Source organism: Zalophus californianus, chromosome 9 (genome assembly GCF_009762305.2).
Source record: "Zalophus californianus isolate mZalCal1 chromosome 9, mZalCal1.pri.v2, whole genome shotgun sequence".
NCBI lineage: Eukaryota > Metazoa > Chordata > Mammalia > Carnivora > Otariidae > Zalophus > Zalophus californianus.
In genome coordinates this window covers 114,420,449-114,435,483 of record NC_045603.1, presented here as the reverse complement: position 1 = coordinate 114,435,483, position 15,035 = coordinate 114,420,449, and the positions used below count along the sequence as shown (strand labels likewise).

General features: G+C 45.5%; 1 protein-coding gene across 6 annotated transcripts in view; it reads right to left on the bottom strand.

The window, feature by feature from the left end:
- MKX (mohawk homeobox) overlaps nt 1-9,411 on the bottom strand; it is a 63,058-nt gene extending 53,647 nt beyond the window's left edge. For 3 of the 6 annotated variants that reach the window (XM_027591762.1, XM_027591757.1, XM_027591763.1), the window contains exons 1-3: nt 8,141-8,228; nt 6,892-7,158; nt 4,976-5,135 (exon numbers count right to left, since the gene is read on the bottom strand). In XM_027591762.1, coding sequence (XP_027447563.1) covers nt 4,976-5,135; nt 6,892-7,079 — 348 coding nt within the window. In that variant the 5' untranslated portion in view covers nt 7,080-7,158; nt 8,141-8,228. Of the gene's footprint in view, nt 1-4,975; nt 5,136-6,891; nt 7,159-7,426; nt 7,474-8,140; nt 8,229-8,644; nt 8,738-9,346 lie in introns of those variants that run through there. The other 3 variants (XM_027591758.1, XM_027591759.1, XM_027591760.1) reach the window with 3 other exon arrangements.
- Between the last annotated feature and the right edge of the window lie 5,624 nt (nt 9,412-15,035).

The following is a 15,035-nucleotide window of genomic DNA, read 5'->3' as shown; positions in this document are numbered from 1 at the left end:
AATTTTCCAGAAAGGTTTGCTGATATCTAACATGGACTGTCTCTAACCTGATTTCCTAAGTTTGACTGGCAAGCAATCTGCTAATATATTTACTCTGCCAGTATTTTATCACCAGAAATTTACCATACAATTTAAGGGCTGGATATAGTCCAAGGTGTTTAATAATCTGCTTGTGTTCAGTCATGTAAACAGCAAACAGTTGGTTAACAAATTTGCATAAGTACTGTTCTGCAAATTTTTTTGTCCTGATGAAATAATGCAAACTCGATCTGTTTGTTTCACAGAAGGTTAAAAATACCAGTTTGGATTTTCTACCTTTAACTTACTATGGATTCTTTCAGGTTGTCATGCAAATCTCATTAAATTCTATTTCACATGAAACAGGCCTCCTTACCAAGGATAGGTTCTGCAACAGCATTTTGATGTCAAACTCAGAGCTTAAGAGACACTGTATTTTACAGTGAAAAGTTGGAGAAGCAAATATCTTAGAATTTGGAAGAGAAAACTAAGTAATTTTCATCCCTACTCTAACCGAGGTGTTTACATTCATCATACTGACATAGCAATCATTATAGTAAGCCCAAAGGGATAAGATAGCATCTGTCCACCTTTGAACATACAGAATTAACAAACTTATTCTGAGTTACTCAACTGAAGTATTGAGAACCTCATTTCTACACGATGTAGTATAACACTTGGAATAAAGACCAATCTGAGATTTTGTTGAATATTTAACAGGTGCTATAGTCCTTGCAGTTGATAACTACATACATATCTGAGCAGAAGCACTCACCCAGCAAAAACGGAGCTATGTCAACAGACAGGGCAAAAATCTTAGAACACAGCAGTTTTAATCAATTGTACATGGACATTATCATAGGAATGTGAAACTTCTATTAAGTAAAGGAAGCATCAACATCCAATCATTAAATGTAATCTCAAACTCTACGTGCATTGCACTCTGCATTGTGACCATGAAAGAAATCATCCCAAGGAGACACTTCACTCTTTATAATCCAGAAAAAATATAAATATATTAAAATTATATACACATGAACAATGGGGATCACTGAAACCAGATATAGCACCCATCTGCCCTTCTCTGAAAAACTTCTTCCAAGGCAATTATTCTGCAGTAAGCTCTATATCCTACAATAATACAAAAATCCCAATTGCATACCACTTTATGTTATTCCACAATAAAGCTGTTCACATTTTGATAATACAGAGTATATTTTTTATAATATTTAAGCAATGGTTAGCCACAGAAATTAAGCACAATGGAATATTTTGGTTGGCTAAAGTATACCCACACACATCATTACCTGTTAATTTTATGAAAATGTTTATATCTCATTAGGAAGTAAGATGCCAGATTAACAATAAATAACTCTTTCTGCCTCATTTTTCAGGGACAAATACAATGCAGGTGCGGATTAATATCCTTAGAGCTTCTATTTATCAGAAAAAGTACCTTTTGTGGTCCTAAAAATATTTCCTCCACTAAAGTTTCAGTTCCTTCCTTCTAGATTTAGTGGAGATTGCTGATCAGGTTTTATGTCCTTCTTTATCATTTTAAGAGTAACAAAACAAGGCAAAAGTACATTTTATGAAAAGTTTAACAGCTTGACACACAGTCAAAAAGAAAATGTTAAGTGTAAAAGAAATTCTCAAAATACAAGATACTCTCATAGTTAGGGAATAAAAGTTATGTTAACCACTTATTAACATCAGTCATGGGAAATAGAGATAGGAGGTACTGAAAAAAACCGGAAATAGGACTTTAGACCCAGAAATAAGGGGAACACTCCGTATTTGTCCACAGACATAAAAATTTGACATATTTCCAGCTATACTGAAGATAATGAGTTATATTCATGCTGTTCTATAGAACCATCTTATAGCATTAAGGATAATGCGCTGCCCTCTGTGTATTCAATGGAATGGATTTTAAAACTAGAATATCTCAGATTTCAAGACATTGTCTAGTTTTCAGAATGGTGTTTTGGAAAGCTGCATGGTGATTATAATGGTTTTCCCCAATTAGAGCTTAGTCACTCTGTAAACATGTACGGTGCTGGAATGATATGAAGGTGTGAAGATGACAAAGACATGATCGCTCTTCTCAAGAAGCTGACTCCACAAGAGAATTTATTCACTAGGAGAACTTGACTCATTCAATAGGGGTCTAATTTGCAGGGATCAAAAGTTTTATTCAGCTCATAGCTTTATATTTTTTCCTTCAGAAGTGTAAAGTATTTACATAATTTATTTGGTTCCCATACAGTCAGAATTTGCTTGGATGTTTAATGTATGTCTGACTTTCACGAACTCTCACATATATGTCAACATAAGTGCAGCTGACTCTCGAACAACACAGGTTTAAACCTCACAGGACCATTTATACTCGGACTTTTTTCACCAAATACAGTACAATACTGTAAATGTATTTTCTCTTCCTTATAATTTTCTTAATAACATTTTCATTTCTCTAGCTTGCTTTATTGTAAAAGTACAGTATATAATACGTATAATATACAAAATACGTGTTAATTGTTCATGTTACTGGTGAGGCTTCTAGTCAACAATAGGCTATTAGTAGTTATGTCTTTGGGAAGTCAAAGTTATATGTGGATTTTTGACTTGCAGGGAGGGTTAGCACCTCTAACCCTGTGTTGTTCAAGGGTTAGCTGTAAATAGATATGTATGCATACATATATACACATACACATATATATGTATATATGTTATTCTTACACAGATATCCTATTATGCTTAATTGAAAATAAGCAGAGCCAAATTGGATTACTATGTTGAAAGGTCCCTTGGCTATTCTATACATTTGATTTTTTCCATTTATCACTACAACGTTCCAGAAACCAACCTCATTTATTATAAAAATTTGGAAATCATTAAGCAGGTATCTTATTATTATAAATAATTATTACTCCACTTAAAAATTAAATAATTCTGTGCATTTTTATTTTCTGAGGACTAGGGTAACAAAAAGAAAACATGATAAGAATATAAGATATAGTTAGAAAATCGTAATAGCATTACCAAGATCTTAATGCAAAAAGAATGGTTATTTGTATTTGAACTATCATTACAGGTAGGAAATAATTTGTATTTGAACTATCATTACAGGTAGGAAATAATTTGGTTCTGTATTAAAATTACAACTACTTGTATTGTATCTCAACAAAACTACTGTACACAAAAATTTAAATGTCTCCACTAATGACAATGTTACTTTTCATAATTAAAAAATGTTCTAAATATGTCATATTTTTTGTTTTCTGTATGAAAGAATGACAAGCATTAAGTATGAAACTGTATGATATACCAGAATTAGTCTAATGTTTTATTGCTGACATCACTATGAAACATTCAAATAGCTCTATAAACTAGTGTATTTTCAAAATAAATAGCATACCTTTTTAAACTGAAATTTGAACATATGCTTTTATTTTCACAAGTCAGGTTTTTCTGACTGGAATCACTGAAAATTCATAGTTTTATGTTAAACAGATATTAAGCCAAGAACACTAAATAAATTTTCCCCTTCAGTGCTGCAGCAAATCACTATTAATACTATTGCCTGTTAACATGAAGCAAAACAGATGTTTTTCTCTACAATTATATTCTGAATATAAGCAGACAAATGCATATTATAGTTTTAATAAGCTTGAATACAAGTCAACTTTCATGCTTTGTCAAACTTTCCAGCAATTCCTAAAATGTCAACCTTAAATACTCTGGAAAGCAGCTTTTATTTTATCCAGTAGTTAAATATTATCTTTCATTTGGGGCCTCTCTCATTATAAATTTAATGGAATGACCAAAACTTCACAAATGCAGTAATGTAGTGCTACTATAATATATGAAACTTCTCAGCTTATTTAGCTCCTCCTCCTCCTTCTGAATAAATTTGTTGTTTGCATGTATAAAAGTTCATGTCATCAAGTTTATTAAAGAAGTCTGTGGTGTGTTGGAAACAGCATTTGATCTGGGATTACATTATTTCCAGGCCTACCTCTACCCCATACTAATACTTAACTGCCACAGTGCCTTGGTCACATCATCTGTAAAATGCTTATTATTGCTCTACCTCACCCCATTTTCGTGAATACCAAGTAAGACTATGTAGGGAAAAAGCTAGTCAAATATAAAGGAGTTTGTTCACTAGAGAAGAAACAAACTTGCACCCTTTCTCTGCACTTGACAAAATAAACTAACCACTTGAAATTGGCCTCTTCTTAGACCCAGCAGAAAAAATACCAGCAGCAATATTCTGTGGATTCTAGCTAATGCTCAGGATGCCTCTTATTAAAAAATAAAAATAAAAAAAATCAAAACCCATTTCTTGCCCTTTCACCCTATGTCCTAGCTTTGTCAGTAAAGGTAATTTTTAAGTTATCCTGTACTTGATCTTTAATACGGGTACCTAATATTGAGTGCCTTTCTGCATGGTTCTCAAAGTTTCATCCAGGGCCAGCAGCTTCGGTATCATCCTGAGAACTTGTTAGAAATGCAAATTATTGACCCCACTCCAAACCTACGACTGAATCAGAAACTCCGGTGTGGGGCCCAGCAATGTGACTTTGAACAAGTCCTCCAGGCTATTGTGATGCACACTCAAATTTGACAATCACTGCAAGGAGTCCCATCTGTACCCATCAATATAGGGCACACGAGTCCAGAGTCCCAGACACCTTTTCGGAACTCGCAGTTGACTTTTCACTGCCCTCCCTAACAAAACACCGTGCAGTCCCTCCTGAACCGAGCATGAGCGCTGAATTGATAGATAAGATTGAGAGGAAACCCAGAAACTTCCTACAAGCCCTCAGCATCCTCTGAGGCAGGAGCCAGAGCACCAGGACCGGCCTCGACCAGCCCCATCCTTCCCCAGCGGGAGGCGCCAGGTGGAGATTCGCGCACACACCACGCGGACCGGCTCCTCCGCCGCGGTTACCTGCACCAGCGTCATCTGCGAGCCGAGCGCCAAGAGGATCTTCTCGGTCTTGGTGGGGTACGGGTTGTCACGGTGCTTGTAAAGCCACTGCTTGAGGGGCCGCGCCATGTCTTGCAGAGCCTGCCGCTTGTGCCTCACCTTCCCGCCATTCTGCCTGGCCCTGGACACCGGGAGAGAAGGAGGAGGCCCGGGTGAGCGGCGCCGCCTGGCCGCTGCCCCCAGAACCCCCCCACGGCTGGACACGTTTGCGCCCGCAGCCCCGCGCCCCCGGAGAACGGCCGCCGCGCCCGCGTCCCGCTCTGCAGGGCGTCCGGCTCGGACCCACGCGCCCGCCCCGCGCCCCCAGGCTGAGGTGAGGCAGGGAAGGGGGCAACACGACTTCTGGGCGCGAATACCCTTCCCTGGGCGTCTCTCTTTGAAATGGCCTGGTTGTCGCAGGGGGTCATGTGGCGGTGACCGACACTAAGTTTATTTTGAAAGGGGGGCTAGCTTGGAGTGAGTAGCCAGGGGTTAGAGGTTAGGTGACGATGGTGAAATGATACGAGGGAATTTGTTATTCAGGCTACAGATCTGCGCAGCAGGGCTGTCGCCCTCTCCTCGCCCGCCTGCGCCGGCGCCCTGGAGTGGCTCTGGCTTCGTGGGCCGGGTCAGGCTGCTGCCAGCTCTAGGGAACTCATGCCTGCAGCTCGGGGCTTCCCGTTGCCCGTGGTCAAGGGAAAGGTCGCCCACTGGACGGCGGGAATAAGGCAAGGGATGATGGCCGTCCCGCCGCCCTGGTTCTTTCCTTTGATCCTCTGGAAAAAGGGGCAACTTTCCAAGCAAGTGTTTGTGGAGGAAGGACGCAGAACCTTAAAAAACAACAATAACAACAACAACAAAACACCACTCTAGGGGCCTTTTCCCGACTGAAGGGAGAGTTTTAAAAGTATGGAAAACTCCGTCGGTGAGGAAAAGCACATTCAAAGGGGGAAGGGGCCGAAGCAGCCTGGAGCCGGATGCTAGGCGCTGCGTTCCCCCGCGGCTCCGGGAGGTGTCGCCGCGCGGCCGCCGGCCCGCCCCACCGCTCGGGGAGGCTCGCGCGCCTGCGCCGCAGCCTCCAGGACTTTTGCCTCTTTAAACACTTTGAAATGCAACTCCATCCGAAAGAACTGGTAGTAACATTTTGACGAAACCTAATCTCTATTTTCCTAACCAACAACGCCGCAGAACAAGCAGCTGATGCAATCTTTCAGGTGGAGACGGCCAGGACGGCTGCCCCTCCCCCCGCAGGGCGCTCAGGGAGCCCCCGCCACGCCTCTGCAGCCGCAGTTGCTGGCCCACCCGCGAGTTCTCGCTCCCCAGCAGCCCCTCACCCCGCTAGACCGAAACCCGGCCCGGCAGGCCCGCGGCCTCCCCCTCCGGGCTCGCAGCGGGCCCAGCCGAGCCGCGCGCGCGCGCGTCCGGGGCGCCCTGCGGAGAGCCGACCTTGCCAACACCTTGGCCGAGGCGGGGCGAGCTTCGAGGCCGTGGCGAGGCCCTGTCGTGACATAAGAGGGGAAGCCCCGACTGTTTGGCCCTGCCCTGTTCCTAGGCATCCCGCTCAGACCTCTTCGCCTCGCTCTCAGCCGCGCGTCTGCACCCGTGGTCCGGAGAGGGGCAGGTAGCCCCCTACCCCGAGGTCCAGATATCAGGGGACTGAAGGGCCGTTCCAGGTGTCCTCAGTTTCCAACAAGCCTCTTCGGAGCTATCCTGATGAACCGATTCCCCAATATTCTGAGAAACTAATGCCTTAAAAGGACAATGCGCGAGACCTGCCCTCCCGGGAACTCTGGGCCCCTAATCCACGGGCCCCGGCTGCCCCTCGCACGCCCGCGCCGCTCACCGCTCCCACCCCTCCGGGCTGCAGGGGAGCAGGGGTCCCGGGAGCGTGAGCGTACCCAGTTCTCCGGTGTCTCAGGCCGAGGTTGTCCTTGAGGGGCGGGCCGTCCGGAATGCCCACCTCAGGGCGGGCGTGGGTGCTGTCCAGGACGCCACCATAGGGGCGGTTGCCTCGTTCCCGTTCCGGAACACCGCGGTCCTCAAAAAGCACGGCGCCGCTGAGCTTGTTGAAGACGATGGTGTTCATGGTGCCGACTAGCTGGGGTTCGCCCCGCGGCCGCAGGGCCTCGAGGCCTCGCCGCCGGAAGCTCCGCAGGGCTCGGGTTCTAGGAGAAAAAGATGCATCACGTTACTCGCTCAGTGCTCACATCCCTATGCGTCCTGAGCCCCGGGCTTGGCCGAGGCTCTGGGCCGGGGAGCCGAGGGGAGGAGCGGCGCCGCCGCACCTGGACAAGGGACCCCTTGCCTCTTCCCACCTGGCTACACCGCTTCCTCCCTCCCCCCAACTCCCCGTACGCTCCCGGGACAGGTCCCTACCCTCCTCCTTGCCCTGGCGATCAAGTTCCCAAGGAACCTCAACCAGGAATAATTTACCTGCGTAGGCAAAGGAAAGTAATTCCTAAACGAGTTCTTTTCTTGGTTTTAATCTGGAAGAACTGCACTCGGGTTAGCGGAGCGGGATAGCACGCGCGCGCGCGGAGGAGGGGGGGGTTGCTCTTCAGTCACAACGGAAGTCTAAAGCATCTCGGAGCTCCCACTCGGGTTTTAAGGAGAGGTTGGAAGGAAGGGAAATTTTTGGGTAATATGAACAACTGCATCTGCAAGTCCCGGTTAATGAGTCCCAGGCCACACCGGGATTCCGGGGATTTTCATGTTTTCTAGATCCTGGATGGTTTGGCTGAAACCCCTGTGTTCTAATTCCGGTTAAGGTCCCTCGGGGTAGGGGTGAGGGCAGGGAAAGTTAGCTGACTCCGGAGCTAGAAAGTTAAGTGGCGTCAGGGACAAATGCACCACATTGTCTCCCTCCCCCGGAGTCTTCCTCCCATCCCCCAGCCCGCTCCAGGATGCGCAGGGTCCCGTCAGGTCAAAGGCGCCGGAGTCCCGGGCATTCCGGAGCCCAATGTCAGTGCTGTCCTCTTCCGCAGCGCGGTTATGAGCCTCGAGCTCGGAGCCCTTTCTCACCCGCCCCTTTCTCGGGTCTCGGGGAACCATGTGAGGTTGCATAGGTGTTAGGAGCGGAAGGAGGCATCGCGGTCCGCGCACCACGGAGCCTGCGGCTGCTATGGTTAAAGAAAGCTTTCAGCTCACCTCCCGGGTCGCGGCGGCCGGGAGCCTCTGGCCGCAGAGCGCGGGCCTCAGGTTCAAGTCCGCGCCGCCGCCGAGCAGTGGAGTTACCGCCCCCATCACCCCGCCTCGCGCCTCGGGGTAGCTCCTGTTTCTTCCCAGCCGCCTCGGCACTGCTGCCAGCGTCCGCTCACCCCGCCCCGCCCAGGCGTGGGCTGCCACACCAACACGTACAGATCTTCTGCCTCGAAGTGCGCCCACACTTGCCAACGCCCCCTGCCCCGCCCTTCAGCCACCGCAGCAGCGGCCACGCGCGACATTTAGGGCCGTGACCATAGCGATTAAGCGACGGCTACCGTCAGTATTCGTGGGGAGGTGAAGTCAGACTTCTGCTGGCTGCCCCATGTACTGTAAGGCTGAGTCCTCCCACGCAGACAGGTACGTGTCTGGAGTGTGCACACAGCCTCGGCGAAAAGTGTCAAAGCAAATTTCCGTGCTCGAAGCCCCTGTTCTAAGGTCAGGACTAACCTTGGTTTTGTTTTGTTTTGATTTTTCTTTTTAAATCAGTGCGCTTAGTGCTTTGCGTTCATGCTGCGTTATTTGTAAAACACACCCTCTTCCAGTCCCACAGTGTTTCCCCACCCCAGTCCTGTCCTTCCGTATTCAACGGCGAGTTTTTCTTAGCGACTCCGCCGAAAGGTTTGCCATACCGGACCCTTCCCGGCTGTCCCAAGCCCACACAGAGATCTCAACCACAGACACCCGTCGCGGTCTGCGTCTGCAGGCAGCTGGCGAGGTGGGAGGGGGCTGCAAAGGTCCGAGAGCTGGGTCCTGACCGGAGGGGTTGGGGGGGGGGCGTGTGAAGCGCGGTTCCTGGCCCTCACCCGCGGCCCAAGCGCAGTCCCCAGCGCCTCTTCTCTGCTCCTGTACTCCCCACTTACCCTTACCCTGACTCACTCCAAACTGTCGCTTGGGGAGATCCCCTCCCTGTGGAACTACCCCGCCCAACGCCCGCGAACAATTTAGCCAAGGAGAAAGCGGCCAGGTGGGCTCCCAGGCTCCTCGCAGACCCTCGGGCCAGCCTCGGCCACCACCAGGGCGAGTGCCCACTGGACCTCGGAGGGGGGTGGGGGAAGGGCGGGGAGAACGGAGGCGCGGGGGGCAGGGGGGAACCAGCAGCTTGGGAGCCAGAGCGAGCCTCACGTCCCGCGGCCCGGAGCAGGGCTGTACCTGTGGCCGTGGGGCCGGCGGCCGGCGGCAGGGCGGCTGGCTCTCCCGCGTCGAGGCTAGGCGCACTCCCATCCCCGCCGCATGTTCTCGGCGCGGGCTCCAGCGCGCTCACCGCAGCCACCGCCGTCGTCTCGGCTTTATTTACCCAGACGGGCGCGCGCGGCCCGGGAACGGGAATACCGAGGCCTTCTCATGTTTCTTGACTGCCCGGCCCAGCCGGCGAACATCCTGCGGGCGCAGTATCCACGTTCCCGGGCCGGCGAGAGGAAGCCTCGGCATCCACCCGGCCGCGGGGACTGCTGTTAACCATCGCAGACGAGCCGCCGCTGCAGGCGCCGCCGGGGAGCCCCCCGGCCCGCCCAGTCCTCCCCAGCGGGGCACGGCTCTCATATCCGCCGGCCTCGCAGGCGAAGAGCAAAAAGGGGCAATTTCCTTCGCACTTAGGGGAGAAATTGGAGAAGCCGCAAGTAGCGCCCGGCTTGGGCTCTGGGAGATGAGAGGCTGCGGTGCAAATCCCGCGTTTTAGCTGGCTGGAGAGCCGGAAATTTACGCGTGGCTAGGCACGAGAGAGCATTGCGTCGCGCCCTTTATTTTCTTCGCGATTAGCGAGAGTGAAGTTAGAGCTCGGGTTTGTGCCTATAACGCGCGAGCATATTACAGGAGGTGCTTGCGCCCTTGGAGCTTCTTTTCTGGTGTCACTGGGCTTCTGAGGTCCGGGCTGTCTCAAATCCAGGCACATGTTCACCGTCCGAGGCCAGCGCTGGAGAGGCTGCGCTCGCCGCGGGACGTAGGGGTGAAGGGAGGCGAGCCTAGGTGCCCAACCCACTGTGCCCCAGGTAGGGAAGAGAAGGCGAGCCCTGGGCCAGGGAGCTGCATGGAGGAAGGGGGATGGAAATTGGAAGAAGAGCTGGGACACAGTGCAAGGAGAGAGAATGCCTCTCAGATTCTCTTATTGATGATGGTCCCCTTTCCACCATCACCCCAAATATGAGAGTAGCGAAAGCTGTGATTTAGGTGCAACTGCAAGCTCAGGGCTTCTGGCAGCCTCGAAGATCCTCAAGGCGCCGAGCACGAAGCCGCCCGCGTTCTCGCCGTGGGCCTTGCCGCCGCAGCTACACCTTCATCTTTTTGTAAGAGCGAAAGTAGATTTTCCCAAACCTGAAAGTTAGGGCATCATTTGTTCTTTTCTCCTTAAAGGTGGCTGGCCAACTCTAGGGCAGGGGTCCACCTAAGCATCTTCCTTCTGTGTGGCCTGGAAGTGGTTAAATATTTATATATATTGAAGCTATTATTTCCAAGACTAATCACACCTTTGAATTTTCCATTGTATTATCTCCCAAAATACGCAACGGCAAACCGGGCAGTAGCACAGTGTAAAGCAGAAAAGGACGAAGGTTTAAGTTTTTGCGCATTAGGCAATTATTATCATTTGATCACATTTTCCAATGTCCTTGTTTTCCTTTATTGTATAATTTGCGGCTGGAGCGTTCGCATTTTGTCATTGGCGCTGCACTTGACTTGCTGTAGTGTGAATTCAATATACGCATCGGTCTACAGTCCTCGCTGTGGGATTTAAAGTCTGGGATACATCATAAAATTTCAGCCACAGACTTGTAGCCACTGTTCCACAACAATTGATAATTCAGAGGAAGAAAGAGACGAATTCTGTCCTATGGTCTCTATGACTGATGGTGGTCACCAGACATTATAATGAAGTCAGCTGTAAAACGCCCCTCTGACATATATTTTGGTCAGCTGTGCTGGGTAAAGCAACAGGCATGTATGTCGTTGCTTGCAATTTCATAGTACAATACTGACTCATGGAGCAATATGCTGTAATGCTGTTTTAGTCTTAACTGCATTTACACAATTTTAAAATGCATTTAGAGGACTTTGACTTGAGATATATTTACATGTAAGATTTGTTTTCTTAAAATCTGATATAAAATATACAGCAAAATATCTTTCTGCAAAACATTTTTTGTTTGGCGTAGGAATAACATACACCTTAGTTTTTAAGTCACTGAAAAAGTAATGCAGAATTACTTTGGATTATAGTTTAGTAATTAGAATCCATTTTAAAATGAAAAAAAAAAACAGTGAAGGGTTGATTTTAAAATGAAATAGTATGGAGAATCCCTCTGCAATATACAAATTGGCATGTATTTTGTGATAGACCAAAATTTTATTTTTGCAAGTTTCATCCTCTCTGCAAGAGTAAAGTTTCTTCTTTATTTTAACCCACAGTAGAGATACAGTTATCATTATCTTAAACTTCACCTTTTCTGAAGATGAATTTTACTGAGCTTCTAATGCTATATTCTAATCTCAGTATATGAAATGCTGTATTATAATCCTCAGAAGTAAACCCTGAAGTTTTAGAAAACATATCAGAAGATTTAAGAGAGTATGTAATTTGTGGGAGATAGCCATATGCAGGGAAATGAAAAAACAGCTTAGGCCAGAAGTCAGAAAATTTGAGTCCTAATCTTAATTCTGGTTAATTTGATCTTGGTTTAGCCTGAATTTACTAAACTATAAAATGAAGATATTAAGTTTTCCACAAATTTGCCACGTGCTATTATTAAGATTTTTTTTAAATGTGAAAGTAACATGTTGCCATTGCTAAAGCTAGAAAAATGTTAAGTAAGAACATTTGGCAGAAATCTTAATTCATTTTATTATACCTAGAGTGTAGTTATAAATATAAGTAATTTTTACTTTCTAATAAAAAAAAGAAGCCTTTAGTTTAAGAAGGAGCCTGACATTTCAGAACAAATATTGGTTAAAGTTTTTGAAAATAAGGATTGTTTTTAAACTTTCTTTTCTAGTTATTACTTACGGGCAATGAAATAAATTACAAAGCCAGGGAATGACTGTCACTTCCCGTCCAAATGTTATAAAATAGTAAATTTATGAACAAATAGCAGGTTCACTTCACACTTGGCCATTGTGACTTGCAGAGATACATGCTGAAGTGCGTAAGTGGAACAACGGAAGGAGTAGGGAAAGTCACAGCTGCAGAAACATTGTGGGCAAACCAGGAGAATCGGAGTGGCCTCCCAATTTCTCATAAGGCATTTGTGCTTTGTTTGTAATTTAATTGCATAAATAATACAGGATAAATTCTCTGGGAGAGGGTCTTCTCCATAAGTTCACTGACAACCAAGGGACAGAGTACAAATGAAAGTTCCTCTTCGGCCAGCTCCACCCAATCATGTTCCTGGGAGGCAACCACCAACAGGTGGCCACTGCTGGTTTGATGTGTAGCCTTTGGGTCTTTTTTCGCTGCGTTCACATACGTGAATGCAAACAAAACATTACAGTTTTGTTTTATGACCTTTTGAAAGAGATGACACCATACTTACACCCTTATACAAATGTACACACTCACAGACACCCAGAATTAAACTAAAACTTGCCTTTTCATTCAACTTCATAGAGAACTTTCATATTAGGACATATACATGTAATTCCATATTTTTAACTGTTACATAATGCTCCATAACCATTTAGCCATTCCCTTCCTCATTGTTGCCTTTTCAGTTTTCACTATTATAAACATTAAACACCCTTGTTTAGTATTATTTCTGCACATGTGTAAACATTTTTCCAGGAATAGCTACACCAAGGTAGAATTGCTGGGTTGAAGACATGATTTAAAAATTTTGATAGCTATTTCTAATTTCCCTCCAAACTGTACCCCCCCACAAAGGCCCCATTTGCTGACATGCTACACCGCATTTCTTATGTTTGGATTTCATAATGTTTGCCAGTCTGATAAGTAAAATAATGTCTTGTTTGAGAATCTTTTCATTTGTTTATGAGCCATTTGTATTTCTTAATTGAAGAAACTTGCTTATATCTTTATCAGATGCCTTGTTAATTTTATAAAGGTTCTTTATTAATCATTTTTCCATGATATATATGCTTTATATATTGCAAATATGTTACCTTGTCTGACGTCTGCCTTTTGCCTATTTTGTTTTTGTCTTACAGAAGGTTTAAACATGAATATAGGTCAATAGGTCTGCATTCTCCTTTATGAATTCTGGGTTTTGTGTCTTCCTTACAAAGGCTTTTTTTTTTTTGTATTTTCTTCTAATGCTTTTAAAAAATTGTTTTCACTTGGCTCTTTAATCCTCCTGTAATTAATCTGTATATGTTGCGAGGTAGAAATCTAATTTGATTTTTTTTTTCTTCTTCAATGGAATAGCCAGTTATTCCTATGGTGTCTAATAAAGAGTTTTCTCCCATTGACTTGAAATTACTTTCCTAGTGTTCATGGCAAATTCCTTTCCATGTGTAGGTTGGTCTAAGAAGGCTTTAAGAGATGTTGCAAAACACCCAATAGACTGTAATAAATTTAATCTTCAAAAATTTAAAACCATCCTGCGCTCCAAAGACTTCCAATATTATTCTGTTTCTAATTTCAGAGTGTGTCAAGTATCAAAATAGTAATATGCATGGCCTGGTTATGGTTCTAATTTAGAAGGCTAATTCAATACTGTTTTAGGACGAAGTTGCCGTTTATTTTGTCGCCGTCCTGCTCGAAGCAGGAGAGCAGTTTCAGGCAGCCATATTCTCCAGAGTGGAGTATGGGCCGCACAGAGGTTTGCAAACGCATCACATAACCAAGTGGTAACTGATCACGAGCAATATAAGGTTATTTGTCAAAGTGATGAGTCCCTGCCATCCATTATTTGAAAAAGTAAAATGCATCTTTTTTTCTTGCTCAATTCTTTATGGAATGTGAATGACTTTTTTTTTCACAAAGCAACCAGCCAAGATGAGAACCTTCAATCTGATTGCATTAAGCCAGTTTCACTCTGGACAAAGGACAAAAATGCAAATATTTTGTTGCCACCATTTCCTCAAAATGTCAGCTACATAAAAGTACCAACAGTAGCACTGAGATCCAGGTGGGTTAATGTTTTTTTTTTCTATTTCACAGAGCTTGAGACAGGATCTGAAGTAACCTTGGGACACTGGTACCTCATCTTTTCGCTTGATTCCAAAATATCTTCAGTACCCACCACCAATAGTCACGGAGTCTCTACTCCATTACACACATGAAAATATACTGTATCCTGGGGTCCTGAGGGGAATCTGGAGAACATTTTGTCCTCAAAATGTGCATTGAAATACAAGAATTTCTCCCAGGAGACTATTCTATCTTGGAAATCAATTTGTTTGCACATCACAACGTGGCCATTTAAATAAATATAGTGAAGACTTTTGATCACAATCTAGTATGACTTGATGTTTGGAACCTAATGGACTTCAGGTACTCAATAAAGTTTTAAGATTTAATTACTGTATGTACTTCATGCTGTATCAAGCTTTTGGCTGACCCCCCACCCCATCCATCCTCCCTGCTTTCATTTTTATCCCGTTTTTATCTATGTGCAGGATATTTGAATAAGTTCATCGAAGGAATGCATGTGAGCAAAAGTGATGTGTTCAACTTTTGCTTAACCTGCTTAAAAAGAAAATGTTTGTCCTTCTCTTTAACTCTTCCCTGTTACCAAAGACTGGAACACAGATGTGGCAGTGACCCACATGTAGTGATCAGATAACAACTCAAAGAACAGCAGAGCCACAAGATGAAAGGAACCCGGGGTCTCGAGTGGACCACATGGGTGAGAGCTTCTGGGCCTGGGCTCAGCTAACTCTTTCTGGAAAGGGC